Below are 23,558 nucleotides of genomic sequence, written 5' to 3'. Positions count from 1 at the left end.
TGAGGACACAATAATTGCCAAGGTTTGAAACCCATCAATGCATATGGCAAATGCAACTTGTTATGGATTTTTCCTCCCTGTGACCTATCGATACTGAATATCCAGTGACACTGATTATCAATTTATGTGGTTCCATAATCATACTGTTTTGTACACACCGTATGTTTTGGGATAATTATCAACATGTGAGTCCATATGAGCACCAAGCACCTTCCTTGAAGCAGTAAATGTTGCACAGTTGCAAAGTGGGTGGCTTTCTTCTTTTCTATCATTGATGCAGCTATATTTCCAATACATACATTTATTGTATCTCAATTACTGACTTGTTGGTTGCCTTAACAGATGGAACCTTTATTCTTGATGTATCAGTGTGACATAGGACGCTGAATTGAAAGCTGCAGAGATATTGAGGAAAATATGGGGCAGCTACACCACACTAATCCAGCTTGCGTGGATACCAACGTGAACTCCGGATACTTGGAATGGTCATCAATGACGACCATCATTGCCACAAGCTCGTCCAGCGAAAGCTACAGAGCTGTCAGTGAATGCGAGTCCCATGCGGCTGAGTCCCGTGATATCCCCAACAAGAGCCGGCCAGTGCAACACTGCACCCTTCCCCCAGCCAGCTGGATGAGCACGAACAGACAGGGACTCCCCCCAGGGCCTGTACAAAGTCCCTTGTTACCGGCTTAGCCAGTGCAGGCTCACCAATTCACATGGCTGGTGAGGGCTTCTTGCATTATCCCAGATGGGGCTGGTGGGCCGCGCTGACCTTCCAACGCTGAGTCTCCAGTAGCGGAGGTGCCCGTACCTCCTCTGGCACTTTTCCACCATTGTGCGGGCCGATTCGGAACTGCAGATCCATTGGCGTCATCAGCTGGGTCTGTCAGAGTGGAGTGAGCCATACAGGCAGAATGAGGTGGCATAACTGGTGTGCGAAGATGGGAGGGTAGCGAAGGGGATTCACCCAAACCCCATCGCCAATTGCTGGATTTTGGGGCAAGAATAAGGGCCCACAGATCCTGGCTTTTGTGGTAACATCAACATCTTGGGTCGAGGTCTCAGCGCCATTTTGTCCTGGTCACATGACCCCTGGGCCTAAACCAACTTACTCCAGCCCAAAGGTGGACCGGTTAACATCCCCTATTATATAACATGACCCTGGTGTTTCACAGAGATGTTATATCCCCCATTACAAGAGGCTGGAGGGGATATCATTTCAGGCCATTCTTTGTGTGCTGTTGTAAGATGCTGTAAGGACAGGGTTGACCTCCTATGAGTGTGACCCCTTACCTCATTTGTCAATGACTCCAGCCCAGATCATTCCAGGCTCTGTGACACCGGACCTGGATACATCTGTGAAGCTGCAGACAGCTACTGAGCCCCTCCCCTCCCCCCACCCCCGCGCCTTTCATCTTTCAGCATGTGGCAAGAAGAAGCTTCCCTCTCCTGAGGGAATATACAACCTACTCCCCTGCCGCCCACACCCCGTTTACGAGCCCCATGAGCAATAGACAAAGCCCCACACCCATTCACCTTCCGCCCCAGGCGTGGTTCAATGGTGCAGGCGTTGTATTCCCGAGTCCGCCTGCTTTTCCCCATTCCACGGAAAGCAACTTTTCGTCCCTGTTATCTCACGCGCCGATAACACCTAGTATTGTAAATTTTAGACCCCGTGGAGATAAAGTGATACTAATAATGGAGCCCTGTGGCTTTTCTTTGTAAACAAACTCAATAAATATGGTAAAATAAAATCCATACACATTGTGGCAGCCCGACCTGGGCCCATTTGCGTAGGCTGAACAGCATAAGTCAGAATTTACAGACACAAAGTTATTATGCAGGATACCTGGCACATAGTTCCTGTGAATGGGCTACAATACTGCATGCGCATGAACTGAATGCTCCACTGTGCAAAAATATATTTCACAGTATTATGAACGGGTGACAAGAAACTCTCTCTGCCCTCCTACATCCTTGCAAAAGTCCCTCTCCTCAGTACGTCAGCCGGGACTGGCGCTCACAAGATGAAGCCAATGTTCCTGAAAAGGAAGATAAACCGTACTGAGGGGGGATTCAAACATGGCGGCCGACGCTGTGGCTGCCCACTGTGGGGAACGCCATGTCCTGCTGCCTCCGTTCACTCTCGGTGCAGCAGAAAAACAGAAAGTAAAGAGTGTGGGCAGACGGCCACGAGGGAGAGATATGCTGTGTAGGGGAGATAAAAATGAAATGAACGATGAGGAGGGACGTGTGGAGTGTATGTTCACCAGGATATAGATGGCAGCTGCACTCCATGGTGCCAAAAAAGGAGACATCTCTGATTCACCCACACAGAGCAGCGGATTCTCAGCATCTCCCACGACTGCCAGCTGCATGGCCTGTCTCTAATATACCACCACCTGCAAAATGCTTGATCTTCAAACTGGCACAGAGCCCACACACACAGATATACACACCCAGTGGCGGCTGGTGACATTTCAAAGTGGGGCATAAAAGCTGGGGACGAGTGAAATGAGCGTGTAACACTGATAAAAGGAGCGTTCATGGAGGTCCTGCCCCTAAGAAAAGTTTGACAAGAGGGAGGGGACAATGGTGCATTTCAAAGCTCTTTTTTGATAAACAGTTTGATGAAAAAGCAATAAGGTTTATAAACCAATCCTGATGGTGTAGTCTCGAATTAATTAAAAACCTGAAAGAGTTGAGCGTTCAGGTGCAAACGTGAGAGGGACCTTTGCAGTGTTACATATTTCCAACAGTTACGCTGTGCCAGTGCTTTGTAGCGGGTACATTATCTTCGCTATTTTATGACAAGTCAAAGGTGTGACTAGAGTGCACACAGACCTCACCAGCAAGTGCACTAATCCCCATAGGTATTTCACTGCTAATGCTGGGCGGAACATGTTGAGTACTCTGTAGCAGAGTCCTTAATCCCATTAAATGTTTTAAAATGCATTCTGTGTCCCCCCAATTAAGTAACCCAGTAATTGCTATCATATTTGTCCATTATATGAACTAGGCCAGTGTTCTGTGGGTTGATCCTACAAACAAACCCAAGCACTGATCATTTCTCTACTCTAAAAGTAGATGCCAAGGCAGTAGAGGCTAGGACGCACCTGTGCACCGTTGTGGCAGTGCGTGCACCTGAACCCGTCCTTCCACCGCACTGGTTATACAAAGACCGTAAAACATCCAGGACTACACTATTATATTGCTTTACTGGTGTATATTAGCTCCCCCAGCTCTGGGGACTGCACGGTGCTCTCATAGCGGACCGTACTCCATCCAGGGCTGGAACCAGCCACTATCTAACCAAGGCCCTTGGAACCGTCGAGTGCTGACAGCACTTTATTACTCTGCAAATGGATCTCAATCCATTAATCGTAGGGATAAGCACATAGCTCGACAAATGCACCATATCCACTTTAGAACAGAGACCACCCTACTTCTCTGCTAAAGTATGTTTGCACTACCTGTTCTGGGGGAATATGTGACGTTGTAACGCGATGATTTACAATTGTGGTACGTTACATCGCAGTTATTACAACGCAAGTCGTTACAACGGCTTGAGCTGGAGGGCGCTGGACTTAGGAATAGTATGATTTACTATTCCAACTGCAGCCTACGTAACAGTAGGGAAGGTGTTGGAATAGTAAATCATACTATTCCTTAGTGTATAGCGCCATCCAGCGCAAGTCGTTGTAACGACTTGCGTTGTAATGATCACGATGTAAATGTATTGCGGTGTAACGACCCCGTTGTAAAGGTCATTTGCCGTTCTGGGGACATCATACTACTCAGTGAATGCGCTGTAACACATTTAGATTGGGGAGTTGGGATCTCCATATGCACAAAAAATACTCTAACAGATCTGAGAAGAGATCTAACAAAATGAAAGGAGAGGGAGAGAAATGAAAACTCCTAAAAAAGGTTGTGCCTAATACAACCGTGGTCGTGGGGAAAATAAGTATTTCTTTAAGTTACCCTCACACACCCTAGTGGTGTCATGCTTCATCATCGGGTCACCCAGACCCCTAGAAGTCCGGGTGGGCTCGACCACAGTGTTGGGAGTGCTTTTAATATGTTTACGGCAGAGGGAGTTATCTAGATAAAATACCGCAGGCAGATCCCCAGTATCCCTTTATTCTTGGGTCTGTCTGGGTAATTAAAATAAATAAAATGGGTCTTGTAGGAGTGTTATGGTCCTAGGACCCTAGTGCCGACATGTTTCAGTCCTAAAAGGGGCCAAAAAATGGTCCAGGACTTTCTTCAGGGCAAAAAAGTAACTCCCCTATGTGAGTGTAATTACTCGTGATGGGGTGTCCCTATCCTATCAGTATGGTGAGGGCAGAGTAGCTGCTCCACGTGATATGATTAAGAGTTTCGAAAGCCGAGGACCAGAACCAAACAGGTAGCAGGCAGGGCGACCGATCTTAAATAAGACCGCCCATTCTGGCAAACTGGTCCTGTGAGATTCAGTCAACCTCCCCGATTTGGATGGAGCCTGGCAGTTGACATACATCCACTCTTAATCATATCACGTGGAGCAGCTACTCTGCCCTCACCATACTGATAGGATAGGGACACCCCATCACGAGTAATTACACTCACATAGGGAAGTTACTTTTTTGCCCTGAAGAAAGTCCTGGACCATTTTTTGGCCCCTTTTAGGACTGAAACATGTCGGCACTAGGGTCCTAGGACCATAACACTCCTACAAGACCCATTCTATTTATTTTAATTACCCAGACAGACCCAAGAATAAAGGGATACTGGGGATCTGCCTGCGGTATTTTATCTAGATAACTCCCTCTGCCGTAAACATATTAAAAGCACTCCCAACACTGTGGTCGAGCCCACCCGGACTTCTAGGGGTCTGGGTGACCCGATGATGAAGCATGACACCACTAGGGTGTGTGAGGGTAACTTAAAGAAATACTTATTTTCCCCACGACCACGGTTGTATTAGGCACAACCTTTTTTAGGAGTTTTCATTTCTCCCCCTCTCCTTTCATTTTGTTAGATCTCTTCTCAGATCTGTTAGAGTATTTTTTGTGCATATAGTTTGTATGGGAGGATATACTCTACACAATCCTGCCTCTCTTACCCCATAAGTCATTGGGATTTCCCAATGCCTTGTTGTGTTATAGAGTTGGGATCTCCACCTTGCTCTCTCAGTGCACCTCACAACTCTTAAGGTTGGAACCTAAATGCTGCTCTCTCATTTCACCGATCTATCAAGGGTTACGAGAACCACACTACCCAGCCAATGCACTTGAACCCATCAAGGACCAGGGATCTCCACATTACAGAATATACTGCTTTACAAATACACATCGACATATGCAGTGCTAGGCACCCTACACAGTTTTGCCATTACTTTTTAACCCTTTCAGGTCTGGGATCATTTTACAACTCACTCCTTCATACCAACCGACTGAACTTGTACAATAGTGCAAAAGAAAGCAGGTCTCCCTGAGCAGAAAGCTTTAAATAAATAAAAAAAATACAATTACTTTTCACCCTCAGGTAGTGCCCAGCACAAAGCCTTGTCTGATGCTGCTGAGTCAGAGAAATTCAGATAGACATCCTGTGGTTCAATACAAAATGTGTGATCAGGAAAACTGAGATCAAACCCCTTGACTCGAAGAAGCAGGCTAGCTCTCTGTCTCAGCTTTCCCTTTCATTCTCTTTGCTTATCTGTATCAAACAAATAGCCTCTGTGTAGGAGCTGTTGCAGTCCCCTTGTCCACCAGGTGCAGGCAAAAAGCAAGGAAATAAGAAGTGCCTTGGATGTAAATAGGACCCTGCAGAAGACCTACTTAAAGTTGTCAAACCTCAACACTTTATTTCAGAAGCTGCAACAGGTCACAGGAGAACATGCAAAAGCCACCAAGTACATTGAAAGTTATTGTTAAGGTGTACGATGTATTGCATATGGCTACAGCCAAACCTTGTATTTTCTCTAAAGAGAAGTTATTCACCTCGCAGCCTGACATTTAAATTTCACACCCCTAGCCTTTGGCACTTTTCACAGGACTCTTCTCTGAAGCTAAAAATGTTGAAACAGTGCACATGTGCTTACTGCAGCCATTCCGGTCTCGACCAATGTTACTTCTTTCCTATTGGTGCTTGGAGCCATCAATTGCACACACGTTCCACTTCAGCCTCCCCAGTACAGCTCAGACCTTTAATGTAACAATACATTTCTTAAGGAGTGCATGTTCACTTGTTACATACTATCAGAGGGAAAGGCACACATCACAACACACATCCCGTCTTTACGCCAAATGGGCTGTGTCCCAGACAGGGAGGAGGAGTGGTATATTGTGCACTTAAGTGCGCATGACGGTTTTGTGGTTGTCTTTTGCCAGCCAAACCGTCATGCAGCACTTAGCATGTTCTCCACCTGGCTTTATTGCAAGGCCTAGTGGAGAACATGCACAGGCGCCCACTCCATGTTTGAGCGCTGAACCAGGCCGCTCAGACCAATCATGATGCTGCTGTCATACTAGTGACAGTAGCGTTGTAATTGGCTAGGGAAGTCTGGGAGCCTGAGTGCTGCCATGCTGCCGGATGAAGAGAAGAGGTCAGAGGCGAGGCGGGGGCCCTTCAGATAAGTTAACTTTTTAATAAATTTTTTTAAATCGAATTCGCCCATCCTAGCTCTACTTCTTCAAAGCGGCCGCCACTGATGTTTTGCCTTTTTTACAGGCTTTTTTCCCCTCACACATTTTGGCAGGTTTGACCTACCAGAATCTATCAGAGGAAACTGCAACAATGTGATAATTGTCACTCAACTCATAATCCCTCTTTAGTCCTGCACTTATAATAAGGGTTATAAACCCTCATTACGAGCAGCCCGGACCAGTCATTGGTGTGCTATTTATCATACCTGATAACATCCAATTCCGCCAAGTCAGAATTTATCAGGTGTGATAAATACCACCATATTATGAGTTTTTTGGAAATGATATGTGTCTTTGGTGCTTACCGCACCAAAATCCACATGTTCAGGTAAACGCCAAGCATTGTACTCCCAATAAATATGGGTAGGTTTGACCTGCTGATATTTAACTCAAAACTCGTAATTGTGATATGTCTGATAACTGCAGGTACTGCACATATTGGAATGAACTGGCCACGCGTAATGTGGGCTAATGTAGCAGATTTTAGGCAGCGGAACATTCTGCTGTACTTGTAATGCCCCTTGAAGGCCTATAATACAAAGACTTTCATTGAGGCCAGTATGACCAGGGGTCCAGGGCCACCATTGAACATTTCCTTTCTGCTGCACCTACTGGCTGAGGCTTACGTAGCAAGGGACATACCGTACATGAAGCCGGCCTTGGTGATATTCAGCGCCTCCGAATTGATGGGATTCCCACGCAGGTCTGTGGCCTTCTGCGAGTTAAAGGTGAAGCAGTTGCCGAACTTATAATTGATGAATCCTGAAAAGAAGCTGAAAAGGAATGAAACAAGCATTTACAATGCAATGGTCTCGGCATTGTTAAAGTTAGAGCTATTGGCATTGCTCATGACATTATTTTATTATTCAGATGCAATAACATACAGCTTTCAAAAAGCACCATGAATTGCACTGCAGGAAAGCTTATTTGCCCCTAAGATTGTGTGCAATTTCATCATAAGGAACAGAGATGGCTAGCACGTACCCAACAGGGTCCCAAAACCTTCATTGGCTTCTCTCTCACAACACAGTGTCCCCTAACGCCGAATAAGCTGCCGTTTCTATAAAATGCCACCTTTTGGGGTTCAAAAATCATATCTTCGTTTTTAGCTGGTACTTCCTCACTGGCATGCTCAGCAAAGCATGAGATATTGTCTTCCAGGTCTGTCCACAATGTAAGAGAAGCTTCTGCCAACTGACTGCTCCTTCTTTCGAGATGAGACACTAAAGCTCATTTAGCCTCTGCGCGCACAATTCACAATGAAACTCTTATGTGGCCCATGTCTTTCATACAAGACCTGAACAATAATACAGACCAATGTATGAATCCCTTTTTACTACACAAACATGCGGATAAATAAACAGTAAATGCAAGGACACTAGATTTATAGAGACAGTCAAGCGTGACTCCTTGTAGTCACACGCCCCTGTGCTACGGGTACTCGAAAAGAGGTGAAATCAGCTGACCACAGGTTACTAGTCTAGATCGTACGGAGAAATAATGCGATCGTCCCTCCTTTGACCTCGGAGTACCTATACTGCCCAATTCCAGAGGCTTTGATTTACCTCTTGCTACTTGTTTTGGCGCTCCTTTTTTGGTCCACGCCAGGGCTAGTCCTCTGTGGCTCACTACTTACCCTGTCCAGCTCCAGCACTCCTTCCGTGTCCACCCAGTGCCTTTTACATCCGACTTCAGTTGCCATCATCACTTAGCTTCTCAGAACCGCTCATTCCCACCCCGAACTAATTTCTTACTACTCATGATCAACACTACTCCCAATTAGCTTCAGTGCATTTGCTTGACCCACCTTCAACCATTCCCCAATCTGTGTCCCAGTATGTGAACTTCTTTTCTCCCTAATCGGACTTCCAGTACTCTTTCCTGTACCTCTCTAACACCCCTAGTCCTGTTTCAAAACCTCAACCTAATATCCAGCCTTAAGGAACGTTCTCCCTTAGTACTTTCTGGCAGAAGGCCCGTGTACCACCTTCGAGTTCCACGCGTTCCTTCTAATCTATATACTATTCTCGACCTTATAATGAACATCGTCTTGGTGTCTATACAGATCTTTTGCCCTTCGTAGTGTTCTCCTCACCTTTATTAGGACGTTTCACCTGCATAAATTATATCTCCCATCAGCTTCCTTCTTTGTTTAACCTCAGTACCACGAGCCCCCTAACTTGCCACCCGCCTCATCAGTAACCGTGGTCTCTTCTTTGCATCACCCAGACTCTCTCCGTCCACAAACTCTATAGTCAGCCAGAACAGCCTTCCATCTTTCTATAGTCGACAAACTGAATACCATTAGGCAGACTAATAACACATCCAGGGAACTTATAGATGACACAAGTGTGGTATAAGACCTACTCAGAGCAACGACATGTCCTCTCCAAATACCCTCTCTAAGCCAAAGTACCTCTCCCTTCTTGTTCTGGCCTCCTGCTCCTCCCGGACCCGGATGCACTCCTGCATCTCCTGCAAGGAAGGAAACCACTTGTGCTCCTCTTCTTGCAGTTCCTTGAGCTGAAGCGGGCTCGGCCATAGTACTTCAGGCCGCACCCCTGATGTCCATACAATCGTGCTTTGAAGCGCGGACCCGTTCTCCAGGGGCACTCCGGATCCTCAGGGGGTACTCCGCCGAGACCATGGCGCCTGGGCTGAGCGTGGTACCCGGCAGCACCAGACGGGAAAAGGGCTGGAAAATTGCGAAAGCACCGGTTGAAGGACGCGAGCGCCGCCATTTTGAAAAGGGCGGAAGTAGCAACACCTCCATGTTACAGTGGGAAAAGGACGACTGTTCCCATCTAATGGTTCCGTCATTGGTAGAGCGGCCATCTGAAAGTGGGCGGAAGTAATAGTGAGGAGACGTAGTTTTACGGGTTAGATATTTTAAGTTGTAAAACCCTATCTCCAATGTTAGCTTTTTTGTTTTACTGCTTTTGGGTTGCGCAGCACCGACAGTCCGCAACACCTGTGGGGGTCGTCAGCTGAGGGGGTGTGTATGCCAACACTTGGTAGCAAACAAATATCTTATGACTGAAAGAGGTTAAACTATTAGCTACTGGCCCGGGTTGGAAATTGAGCTATTTTAGTGACCGAAAGAAGTCTGCAAAAATTGAAAAATAGTAAATGTATTCGTAAGGCAGTCTTAGAAGAATAAACGAAGAGCCAGTATGTGAAAGTTGTTGTCGTGTCTTTAAAGATCACTCGTGCCACGTATATGTTCCTCGAGATTTATTTGATCAGTGATGAGAAACACTCAACTAGATTTCAGCCAGGCATGCATTTTTATCAAACAGTCGCCTTATTCCAATCCCGCAATAATGTCATACACAGCAGTCTCGATTCGCCTAACTGAGACTGCAGCCGTCTCCGCGTGCGCTGACCCGGCTAAGAAAGTCACTGAGAGAAGAGAAGAGGTACCTACCAAAGAAGTACATTGCGACCAGACACGGGAGCCGACAGAAGGGTGAGAGGATGCCAGGAACACCACTGCCTTTCTCCGAGGTGAAGCAGAAATGCCTCGGAGAAACGCAGTGGCGTTTTCGGATTCGGGGGCGTGTTTTTCTTTTTCTCTCCTCTTGCCATTGGCTGGAGGAGAGAAAAACACACCGAGAGAAAACATCGGAAAAAACACGCCCCAAATCCGAAAAGGACGGAGCTTGTTTTGCGAGACAAACCTCTTCTCCAATGGCTGGCCAGCATTTAAGAGGCCAGCCAATGGAGAAGAGGAGAGAAGAGGGGCGGGTTCAAGCCCCTTCTCCAAGTCATTAAATCTCGCAAGCGAGACTGCGCAAGCGCAGCCTTCTCTAGCCGAGACCTAAAAAGGAGAGTCCTCCAAGTGAGACTAGGTGGTGGGAGCCATCTTTAAGAATGAAGTGCAGCATCTCAGGGAATAGGTCCTGCTCCATGATTTTAGTTTGTTTCCCCAAAAGGTCTACCTGCATGGTACAACAGAGGAAAACAGCAGTTGAAGTGCTCAGAAAAGTGAGGAAATGATGATCTGTGCTTTGAGGGTGAGGTCAGAGAGTGTGTGGGTGGGGTCAGAGATGGGGCAAGTGAGTAAATATTGTTTAACTATTTTGTGTTCCATTCACCTTCCGGTAATAACATATAAAACATAGCACACACATGAATCGAAAAAAACCAAGTTAAACTAATTGGTGGGAAATGTGCATGTTTATGTTATGAAAGCTCAGTTGATTATGAAATAACTGCGGATGTCTGTGAATGTACAGAAGGAATTGAGCCATGGTTGGTGAAGTGGGGATTAGAGAGTGCTATGAGGTCTTGGGAACATTGTTCCCAATTGATCCCACCCACTTCGACCTCTGAGAAAGAATATATGTTGTTACTACGCAGTCCGTTGCAACGCATGCTTTTACCACGCATGCGTTACAACGGAATGATTTTTCTACGCATATCCTTTACCTCGATTATTCCTTTACCACGCATTTTTTTTTGGGGGGGGGAGACCCCCCCAAGCCCCCTTTTTTCTTTTTTTTTGCCTTTTTCTCACGTCGTCGCCGACACTAAAAAAGGACTGAATCGGATGAGGAAGAAGACGTTCCGTGAAGACGTTGCTTGCGTGGTAAAGACGGGCGTGGAAGCAATACGCGTTGTAAAGACGTTTACGAGGTAAGTGTACCTTTGTAAACGTAACGCCTAGAAAAGCCTTCGTGGTAAAGGCTGTTTCCCCTGAGAAAAGTGTGGAGCATCAACTAAAATACAATTTCAAAGCTCTGTTAACTCTATTAGACTGGTGCAACTTTCTTCACACGATGGCTCATATATCGAACAGATTATAAGTAAATGGGTAATGCTAGCGAAATAAGATTTTACATGAATTATTATGGGAGTGTTCTGCTTTTACTGGAACGGGGTTTGTTGCAAGCAGAATAAGCTGCCCGAATATTTCAGAATCTATTTGTCCATCAATTAGTGCAGGTGCTGTGATGGGTATCTGACATACCCATGCAGAATCAAAAACTAAAAATAGGTTGTGCAAGAAACATTTGTTATTTTCTGTAATCCTATTCAAATCCTCCGACCGCCCACTATGGAAACTTGTGGCATTATTTAGTGTTTGGCTTATGGGCTACTCCATCACAAAAGTGGCGAATGTACCATTTGCTGTATAACAAGAACATTTTAGCCAATGGCACATCATGATATTGTGGACAGGATTATTGATATTGACCACGTTTTCAGCCAAGCTCTAAATAAGGCCTATACTTAAGTACATTTTGTTGAGTATATAAATAGTGAGATCATACCCTCACAAAATATGGGTACTATTTGGGGGAGTATGTGATAGTGCATAGATTTGAAGAAAGCAAAAAGGTGATGGGTGGAACAACTGAATTAATCTCAGCCACTGGTAATTACCCAGGACCACATGCCTGTTCCTTGTTTGTTTGAGACTGGGGTTGTTTGTGTTCCTGGCTGGAGAGATCAGGCTGCAGTAAAGGCTGAACTGTTCTTATTGGAGCAGGGCTAAGACTGATTTGCATAGGGTTGGTCTCTGTATAGGGTGGCGTAGTGGGTGATAAAGGATGGTCTGGAATGCAGCCTTAGGCAATCACCAGTAGCTGAGATTTAATCAAGTTTTCCCTTGAACACTTTGTTAGTTTTTGCACTAGAAGTCCTAAGCACGATTGCAAGTGGTTTTGGACATTTAAATAATTTCTAGAAGGAAGTACTAGTTGATTCCACATGCATTTTGGGGACTATTGTTATTAATTGGTTTCGTCTGATTTTGACCTCAGCTGATATATTTTTTGAGCAGTGACATTGTTTCTGTGATTATTCTGTTTTTATCTGGAAGACATGAATAATCCAGTGTCCAAAACCCATATTGCCAACCGGAAGCCTTTAGAAAACCTCTCTAAGTAGGCAATTAGCAGTTCAACTAGGAGTACATAGTTGGACAGACAGCAAGGGGTTAGTAGCCATTTTCAGCCTCCTGATTATACAGAATACTTCATTCCACTGACTTTAGAGTTTGGTGCATAGGATCCCATCCACCGTATAACACTTGTCATAGGCTATATAGTGCTTATAGTATGATGGATGGGCTATCCACCACATTTGTCTTCAAGCTCTAAATAAGGCCATAGCCTGTTAATAAAAGCGACTTGTTCTAACTTTACAAAATCAGGTTCATTTTTTGAAAAACAAAAAGGCTGTGGTCTATTTTTTTTGCAATGACTTTTGTTAACATACATTAATAAACATAATTGCACTTTGGATTGAAAATAATACATTCTGTGCCAAAGTGCACCCTCATACAATTGTTAATTGGCCAAAAAGCAGCTCTTCGGTTGTTTTTCATCCGCGATTGGTGAAAAGCTTTTTAGCACTAACAATTTTTGTGTAACATCCGAAAGGAGATAAATACATATTATGTATTTTGATCAGGAAGTCAAATATGCTTTTTGTCGTTGTTATTAACAAGGACATTTCATGATTTCAAAAAATAACGAATGACTAATTACTAAGTTTAATTTGATTAAAGGTTAAGTTGATGAATAGTCAAATTGTAATAAAAATACTAATTTCACCACTTGGAACAGGAATAAAATAGTGCACCCAATGTGATAAAGAATAAAAAAAGTCAGCATCATTTCTAAAACATCTGATATCGAAAATATATTTGATTGAAGAAAAGAACACAGTGTGAAGGATTGTGGAGAGTATTAAGAAACAAAACATGCAGTTCACTGTTTTCTGTGTCTATTAGGGCTCGGATATGAACAAGGAAATAGGAAGGAAGAACATGGACGGCTTGGAAAGAACATTTGGAGTACAAGAAGAGGAGGAGGAAAAGCTAACACGAACAGGTGAGGAGAAGGGAGAGTGAATGAATTAAGGGGGGGAGCAGTTTCCCAAAAACCTATCAAGTAGGATTCAGGAAGAGGGTAGATAATGAAGTATGGAAGAAAAAGCATGCGAGAGTGAGATTAGTAAGGCACAATGGGGACAAGGAAAGAAGAGAAGAAGGGAAGTATGGTAAGGGAGCGTGACATTGGGAATGACATCCGACTAACTTGACCTGACAGTGTTAAATACAGTTGCTGTTAGGTTGGAATAATGTCAGAATCATCAGGATGGAGACTCAAGATGCTGACCGTTGTTAGCACAACTTATAACCAAAGATAAAGACAGTAAACTGCTGTTTACTGTTGTAGTCTAAAAGAGTGCCCTTGTTCTCCATAAAGAGTCATTCTGTATAGCTATAGCTCTCTATATTATATACATTTAAATATGTATATATAATATATATATATATATATAGGAATATATATATGTATATATAAGACTCTAGCAGTGTGGGTGCGGCGTGCCGCCAAGGCGACGCAGGTGCAAGTTGATAGCCTGTGCCCGGGCGATTAATATTCCAGACACTCCGTATTTCTCACAACATAGACGGTACTCCACGTAGTGCGGTTTAAAGATATTTACACAGGTTGTCTTCCCTTTATTAATATATGATATTAGTGGACTAATAATTTTAAAAAAATCATAGGCAATGACTGTCCAATGGGGCTTAATGACTATCAATGATAAAATTGGCAATTTTCTCAAAGAAAGATATTTGCTGCTCAAAGTGACATGTATTTTAAGATTTGTTCTATTGTATCATTTTAATGTAATTTTTTTCATTAATTTTTCAACTATGGAATGTTATGAAACAGCACACTGGTTTTGTTAAGACATTGCTTTTTCTTGACAAATCATGGAAATTGCTTACGTTGTGAATCACTGTTCACATGTTATAAGATGGCCACCATGTATTGTGTGTGTAGTCGTTGAGCTATTAGTCCACATTCTCTGTTTAGTACTCCATGCTCTCAAGGACTGTAGATGCATTAGTTTGTGAACTAGGCTCAGTGGGAGCCGAAACGCGTAGACACTTGTGTCTGCTAATGTAGTAATTGAAAATAAATATCTTCAAACCGCACTATGTGGAGTGTGTTGTGAGAAATATGGAGCGTCTGGAATATATATATATATATACATATATATATATAGACGAATCCGCAGCGCCTCTGCCTTAATAGCCACACACGGACACGGACCACAATCGTAGTGCAAAAATTACGTGTTTATTTTTGTAGATGCCTCCGCCATTACGCGTTTCAACTCATCCTGGTCTTGATCACATGGTAACGTTTTTTTTTACATCTTTTGCATATTTAAAGTGACGCTGTGCTTGGTGATAGGTACATGGTTTGCACATGATCATAGGCATAGAGGAAACATTCAGAATAAAAGTGCATATACATTTGTATTTCAACTTTGAATTTTGATCGATAACAGTTCTATGCATAAATGCAATTTTTATCGTTTTTGAAATCATATCGTCATACATTCAAATATGTAAATAAACTGCAAATGCTTGCCTCTAAATCCCAGCCATTTTATGCTTTCCTCTACCCCATGTGACTAGACTGTAAATCATGCCACAGCTTGCAAATTTCAAGTTTTATTTGCATCTCAATAATTTGTGTTCTTTATTTTATAATTATAATTTAATACCATCATGTTTAGTGTTTGCTTAAATGCGGTGGGGTGCAGGGCATTATTAATTCATAATGCCAGAATAATTTCTTATTGTTCATTATTGCTCTCCTTGGCATAATATGAGCTGGTACTGTGATTTTGTAATTTTATGCCTATTATCTTTAATGTGCAAATTGTGCAAGGTCTGTGCAAATACAAGTGCTGAACATAAAAAAAATTTTTTGTTAATAATAAAAATTATGCTGTTCATTAAAATTCCCTTCATTGATGTAGTTGTTACAATTGTTTTCCTATATATTTGTATGACTACTTCAATTTCCTCTTATATCCAAATATGGATATCCAAATAGTTGAGTTAGACTGTTTTTTATTTTTTTGTATACATTCTTTACATGTTAATTGCAGTAGGATGTTAGTCTAGGAGATTTACATTGGGTTGTCATGCGGAGCATATATCTCATATGTGTAGTGCAATAAATGCATTAATATATAAATATATAGATAAATAAATAAATATAAAAGATATACAAAATGTTTCTAAAAAATCATCACTTAAGACCAAACACCTAAAAATTCTTAAAATGTGTTATTAATATCATAGGAAACAATGCAAGTTGGTTTGGGTAAACAAACTATTATATGCAAGTATATAAATCCTCCGTGGTATTAAGGCCTCCTGGAGTCTTTGCATCTAACTCAAGGATGTATTGTGTTTCTAATCTTCTCAGCTTTGCTTCCCTATTGCCTCCACGTCTGCTTGGAGGTACTGAGTCTATTAGAAAGAATTTTAATTCTTGACTCCTGGAGTTATGACATTCACGGAAGTGTCTGGCTACAGGATATGTGCTGTCATGATTGTTTATAGCTCTGATATGTTGTAAAATCCGTTTGTGAGCTTGTAGCTTAGTACTGCCGATATATTGTAGCCCACAAGGACATATCAGGACATATATAACATATTCTGTCTTGCATGTAAGTAGTTTTTTTATTTAATCTCATTCTGACTAAATGGTGTTGTGTATGATGTTTTATTTACACCCAATTGACACGCCTTGCATGTTTTGCATCTAAAAAATCCATTATGAGATTTAAGCCAGCTGCAAGTTTCAATTAATTCAGGAGTTGTTGTTACTAGTCTGTCCCTCATCGATGTGGCCCTTTTATATGTGATAGATACTCTTTGTGGCAATGATTGTCCTAAGACTGGATCACTTAGTATCAGGGGCCAGTGGCTTGTGATAATATTGCGTAACTCTTTGTGCTGCTTGTTGTAATCCATGATAATCCGAAATTCACGTTTACTATTATCATTAGTATAACTTATTAATGATGTCTGTTGTCCCTTTATTTTAGGTTTGATTAGATCAGATCGATTCATATTCATGGATTTATCTATCGCCCCTTCTACTGTTTTGCGTGAGTAGCCCCTAACTAAGAATCTGTTTTTTGCCTCATCTTGTGCTTGTCTTAGAGTACTCACATTGCTATTAATTTTCCTTAGTCTAAGCATTTCCCCGTAGGGGATGCTATTGATCAGGTGTCGTGGATGGACACTGGAACTGTGTAATGTTGAGTTGCCCGCCGTTTCCTTGCGATATAGTCGTGTTTGGATTTTACTGTCACGAATATAAATGTTAGTGTCGAGAAAATGTACAGATGTGTTGTTAATAGAGCCTGTAAATTGTAAATTCAAACTGTTGTTATTGATTGAATTCATAAAGGTCTGTGCCTCCTGTTCAGTACCCTTCCATATAATAAAAAGGTCATCAATGAAACGTAGCCAAACAATTATGTTCTTTTTCATGATTTCCTCAAATTCTTTGGCTAAAACCAGCTCCTCCCACCAGCCCATGTGTAAACAGGCATAGCTAGGGGAGAAGCTGGCTCCCATGGCTACTCCTGTTGTTTGCTGAAAATGTAAGTTGTTGAACATAAAGACATTATTTGTCAGACAAAACTCGACCATCTCTACTAACATATTGCTATGGCCTGTTAGTTCAGCCTCATCAGATCTTAAATAATATTGGAGTGCTCTAATCCCATCTTTGTGTCTAATGCTCGTATATAGTGATGTGACATCTAATGCCATCATCATATAATCCTCTTGCCATTCCACATCTTTGAGTTTATATAAAAAGTCCCCTGTGTCCCTTACATATGAAGCTAAACCTTGCACATGGCTTTGTAAGTAAAAGTCCACATATTGTGAAGTATGCTCCAGAAGACTCCCACAAGCTGATATGATGGGTCTACCGGGTGGTTTGTTCTTGTCCTTGTGTATTTTGGGTATAAAGTACATTGATGGTGTAACAGGATAGTCATTTTTTAAGAAATTGTATTCTTCTTCAGTTATTGATTCTTTGGTTTTCCAGGATAGTAATTTTGTATAGTATTGTTGATGTATTCCTTTTAGATCTATTCCATTCACCCTTGTGTAACAATTGGTGTTGTTTAGTTGGGACAGAGCTTCTTTTGTGTACTCTGTCTTGCTCCAAATGACAATATTGCCTCCCTTGTCAGAGTTTCTAATGACTATTGAGGGATCTTTTTCCAGTCTCGACATAAGTTTGTGATATTCTGTTGATTGTTTGTTGTACCTGGTCTTCTCATTCTGTACTTTATAGTGCAATTTCTTGATGGCGCTAGTTAAATGTTCATTAAAGACATCAATAGAATCTCTTTGGCTAATCGGTGTAAACGTGAATTTAGCTTTAAAGGGTGATGGAATTGCTGCTCTCTCAACTTTCTTATGTTCTGGTATGATGTTGTCATTGAGTCTCTTTGTAGAGTCCTGATCCATTTGTATATTGCCTTCAGACCATAAGTCGTTCAATGTATCCAGTAATGATACTTCTTGATTGGTTTCATTCTGTGTTGTTCTTGCCTCCTCTACCGTGACTGGATTTTCTATGTTGTCAATTTCTATTGTTTTTTCTTTGGCTTGTATCAAGAAATGTTTCTTAAGTTTCAACTTTCTTATACATCTATAGATGTCCATCCTAGTTCGTGAGTAATTGAAGTTGCTTTCCGGACAAAATGATAAACCCAGGCTTAATATTTGTTCCTCCGCTTTGTATAGATTGATATTTGCCAAATTGATGATAGTTTGATTTGTTTCATTACCTTTTATTACTTTTGTGTCCATTTTCCCATGGCTTGCCTCCTGGGATTTGATGAACCGAAGTCGCGCTTTGCGCCTCTGCCTACGTTTGTAGTTTCTGTGACTTGGGTTCTGATTGATTGAACTCTTGGACATAATGTCTGCCGTCTGTCCATGCATAAAAAATTGATTTCATCACCTGGTTCAGGTACTGATTGTGAGGTACTAGCTGTTTTGTTTCTTAATTCAGAGTCAGATCCGCTATCCATGGCAGAGCTTAAATCCGAATTGGATGTTTGTGCTGTTTGTTTGTCACCCTGTGATGAATCATTTATTTGGCCATCTTTTGTATTTGCCTTGGTCTGTCGTATTGTGTCATATTTCCATGAGAAAGTAAAAATCTGTCCCAATTCATAGTCATTTTTATCTCTAATGAAATTATAAGCCTTTCTTTCTTTTATTTTTTCCTCCTCTTTTTTAAGGCGTATTGTCATTCCTTCGCGCAATTTGTCCATTTGCAATTGATTAGCCTCTGTTTTTTCATAGTTTCCGATCTCTTCATTTAATTTGTCAATTTGTTCCAAAAGAGTAGCACGGTCGATCTCAGCGTATTTGATTAAAATCAGAACTAAATTCCTAGATGATTCCAAATTGCATTGTGCCCATTCCTGCATCATTTTTGGATTAGGGTTTTCATAGCTAGGTGCTATGAAGATTCTCAACCCACGAGGTATACGCCCTACATCAATGTATCCTTGTAAAGACTTTGTTTCCCACCATTTGCTTTGTTCCTGGCGCATATGTTTCTCCAACTGTTTAAACATGTCTTTCAAAGTGCTGTTGCTTTTATTGTTTTCCTCATTGTGTGGCTGTGTCAACAACTTAGTAACGGTTACATCACTGAACATTTCCAAAGCTGCCGCTTCTCTATCTCTTAACGTATCTCCAGACATCATTATTACGATGTATTATTTACGCGTTCTGAGGTTTCAATTATAATATACTTTGCTGCCTCGTACGCGTGTATGCACAACCGTTACCCCTGTTGCGCTGTCACTCGCCTACCTTGCGTGTTGTCGGTTTCCACCGCGTCCTCCGACCCAGCTTTTGCCGATTTCCGCCCAGGTTATGGCGTTTCCGTGCTTCCGCGCTATATACTTATTTTTTTCAAAGTAAGGCTCGCTTTTTGCTGCATGTAGCGTCCCATGTTTGAGGCGGTGCACAACTCCTCGGCTGAGCCCAGCTGTGATTTATTTCCAAAAGAATCCTCCCACTCGGAAAGGACAAATGGAGTGCACTCACGAAGAGGTTTCACAGCGGTTTTAATCCTTGTTATTTCATTTCACGGGTAAAATCACAGCAACAAACGATGAGACCTTGGTCACGGTTGAATTTACCGATTTTACGCGACATACTTATTTTTGAAACAAGTCACATGACTTCCTGTCCAAACGACAAACCATTTTAAAAAAAATCAAACAAAGGAAGGTACTTGACATTCTGGTACATATAATTCCAGTTAAATTCACTATGTGCTATCAATTTTAGAGTTTTAAATAGAATCACAATGATAATCACAATAATATAAGTTTACCTAAACATTATTGCATATGTGGCCATAAGGGGTTCTCCCCTCTGGTGAGGATTATTCTTTTCATTCGGCCATTGTGTTATTATGATTGACACAATATTGCTATATTCCCTCCAATGGGAAACGGATAACTATTTAAAAAAAAAAAAAAAATGTTGGTTTGTTTACAAAGAAAATAATAAAAACTTTAAAAAAAAATTAAAAAAATTGTGACTTTAAAATATGGTCTATGACCAAAATGCAGGGCAAGCGAAGCAAATGGATTCTTAGTTTATAAATGTACGTAAAGTTCTTCATCCTGGTTAAGACTGTGCAGCATATATGTTCGTAGTGCAAGTATTTGCTGAGATTCCCTTTGCTGCAATTTTCTTTCACGGTTTCCTCCTCTCACATGTTGTTCTACGGATTCAATACCATAAAATCTTAACTGTTTCCAGTCTCTGTTATGTTCTTGTTCCATGTGTTTAGCAACAGCATTGCTTCGATCCTTGGCTATGGTGGCTCTCACGCGTTCTAAAATTCTTTTTCTGAGTTCACAAATTGTGCTCCCAATGGACTTTAAGTGGCATGGGCACTCTATAACATAAACTACAAACTGTGTTTTACAAGTTATTAATTTCTGTATTTTTCATATCTTTTTGTTTGCCCAAACAATCTCCTTGGTATTACGTACAATTTTGCAAACTTTACAGTTATCCAAAAAAAGAACAAGGAGACCCTAAAAGTCTGAAAGGACTGAGGGTGGACATATGCTAGGAAGAACAATGGTCCCAAAAAAGGTAGATAGTTACAATATCACAATTTTACAATCAATTACAATTAAATTCAACGCAAAGATTATTAAGCAAAAAGTGAGTGAGCAGGACGTGACAAGGTAATGGGAAATCAGCCGATTTCCTTACCGCTGGCAAGTGACGTAAAAAGGTGACTTTTCAATTTATGAAAATGTAAATAAGCAGAAAGTCACAATCAAAATGAACATCTCATACTCCACAATTAGATACGAATTACAGTTTTGGAGTTGAAGATGTATGTGTTGACGACGTTTCGATCCCTGGCTAGGTTTTGGGTTCTCATCAGGACTAAGTAATAAACAAGTGCCTGGGAAGTTGCCAGAGGGGTGAAAGCAGCCGGGGAACGTCTAGAAAGGCAGCAGAAGATGATGTCCCGAGCCGGGACTGTAAGGGCAGGGTTGAAGGTAAATTGATGTACCGGTGGGCCTTAGAGGGTGATGAATAGCCGGCGGAAGCGAAGAGATCGAGAGGGGACAATTTGCTGGTGATGGGGATCCAAGTGATCCTAGTGAGGCGATATGTTGGAGTCCCGAGCTTCCTGGTCAAGATGCGAGTGCCAGAAATGTTCCGTATGGTGACAGCACTCAGGGACAGCTATTACCCCTCTGGCAACTTCCCAGGCACTTGTTTATTACTTATACCACCTTTAAACTAAACTGGGTAAAAATTAATTTTGGAAATAACTTTGAAAGCAGTTCCTCATTGGAAGACTTTAAATATGCATCTGACAAAATTGTATTAGTTTAAGGTATTACTTATGTTGTCCCTCACCTCCTCCCCTCACTCCTCCCCAACTACCTGTGTCAACATCTTAAGACTGGTATTATCTTTGAGTCTTGACCTTGGACAGTGTTTTACATTAGGTGAAGAAAAGACAGAGTTCACTCCCTCACCTGGAGTTGCACTCCTGCCCGTGGAAGTTGCAAAAGATCAACATGTCCTCCAGGTGATGACCCATTTCAATTTTCTGCTCATCTGAAAGTTGGTTGAATTCAGAGGCAAACTTGTTGAACGCGCTTGCATACTGGATGTGGTCGTCCACTTCGTCTGTTGAGTTTGAGTTTTGGGAACGATTACGCCGGTGAGTTAGCTCTAGGCCTGAATCCTGGGGCATAAGAAATTGCAGACAGATTAACAGCCAGAAAACTTGGGGAATAAAATGTCACTGATGCACTGCACAATACCATCTCCACCCCCATTAGCTCCTTTGGGCCCTGCTTTTGTTGCAATTGCAGAGAGACAAATACTGATGGGAGTACCGTCAGAGCTACCTCTTCTTCCACATTTCCTACTACACTAACACCATACTCTGCTCGGGGCTTCATTCAGCACCTAGGAAATACGTCTATCCTCGGCTGTTGTATTTAATGGGTATGATGAGCACAACATATTCCACTTGTTGGAATGAAGCATAATATGCAATACCAGTATTTTCTCTACTGATTTTCAACATTTTCACCTTTTTCTGCCTATTTTTTCCTGGCAAATTTTGCCTAGTTTTTCCTGACATAATGGGTCAAAAACATTATCGTGTATGATAATTACCATCTGCACAAAATACCACACAACACTGAAATCCGATTGGTGCACACACTCCCATTAGGGCATCATTTTGGATTTCCTCAGCAGACATAATAAGTAAGTTAGGATTTATTTAGTTTAGTATGATAGGGCACCATATATTTCTGGTTCTCCTAACCCGCCAATCCCGAAGTCTCCCTGCTTCATTTAAGGTTGGGGAAGTGTGGGGAAGTGTAGGGTTTCTGATTGGGGAGGACCTCAACTGGCTCCATCATTGGATACCCTTGAGCTGATGGCCTGTCTGAACTGGGGCACCAGACCACAGTGGCATTCACCCTCCACTAATTAAGACAGGGCGACCGTCACTGGTGCCCATTCCTTGACTGCAGTGTGAGAGACGGGAAAGTCACAACAGGCATAATAGCGCAAAGAGAAAACTCTCTGTGCCTCAGGGCTCATTAATTATTTTGGTTTGCACAAACAAACTCCCGTTTGGGGACTTGCAAAAACGCTGAGTAGGGGAAAAAAATCAGTCACCCGCTCAACATTTGCCCCATCCTATAGTACCTACTGCCCCAATGGATGCATGGTAGGCAGAGTGCATGAGCCTCCACTGACGTGGCAGGCTTTTGGACCACATGCCATACTCCAGATGTTCCCCCATTGAGCAGCCTTGTTTTTGATCTTTCACATTTTGAATCCCCTTGTCTGCTAGGGGATTATTTTCTTAAATTCTGTATTGATTTTGCTCTAATGTGCCTTTTGGATAAACTTCCATACATTCATTACAGCCTCTCTCACGCAGGTTTTTTCTCATGACTCTTTTGTGTAACATCTCTTCATTGTTGCCTTTTTTAATGGATTAGATTCACAACTTTTGTTTTCAAGATATTTACACTTTGCTCCATAGAAATCAAATACTAATCATACAGTATTTAGCAAGAATTTCTAGCAATGATAAACACCAGAAGCCATTAGAAAGAAATAAAGGGCCAAATGTACGATACTATTTTGCATGCGGGTGAAAGGGCTATGTACAATTCCTAAATATCGAGTCGCAATTACTTGCGACTCGCTATTTAGGAATTGCGAGTTGCTATTCCCTTCCAAATAGCGACCCCAACCCCATGTATGAATGTTTTGCGGCCGCAAAACCTTCGCAAATTACCACCCTCGTCAAGTGGTAATGCACTCGCAAAAAAGAAGGGGTCCCCAGTGGACCCATTCCCCTTTGCAAATGCAGGGGAAAATATTTTTTAGGGGCAGGCAGTGGTCCCAGAGACCACTGCCTGCCCTTAAAAAATGAAACGAAATCTTTCCTTTAAGGAAAATGG

At 42.1% G+C, this 23,558-nt stretch overlaps 1 protein-coding gene across 1 annotated transcript in view; it reads right to left on the bottom strand.

Moving 5' to 3' along the window:
- LOC146868554 (epithelial sodium channel subunit gamma-like) overlaps positions 1–23,558 on the bottom strand; it is a 211,230-nt gene that overhangs the window by 150,245 nt on the left and 37,427 nt on the right. Inside the window, exons 2-3 of the mRNA XM_085611221.1 lie at positions 21,597–21,808; positions 7,335–7,465 (exon numbers count right to left, since the gene is read on the bottom strand). Of these exons, the coding sequence (XP_085467347.1) occupies positions 7,335–7,465; positions 21,597–21,808 (343 nt within the window). The remainder of the gene's footprint in view (positions 1–7,334; positions 7,466–21,596; positions 21,809–23,558) is intronic.

Source organism: Triturus cristatus, chromosome 1_2, assembly GCF_964204655.1.
Source record: "Triturus cristatus chromosome 1_2, aTriCri1.1, whole genome shotgun sequence".
Lineage (NCBI taxonomy): Eukaryota > Metazoa > Chordata > Amphibia > Caudata > Salamandridae > Triturus > Triturus cristatus.
This window is presented reverse-complemented; position numbering and strand designations above follow the sequence as displayed.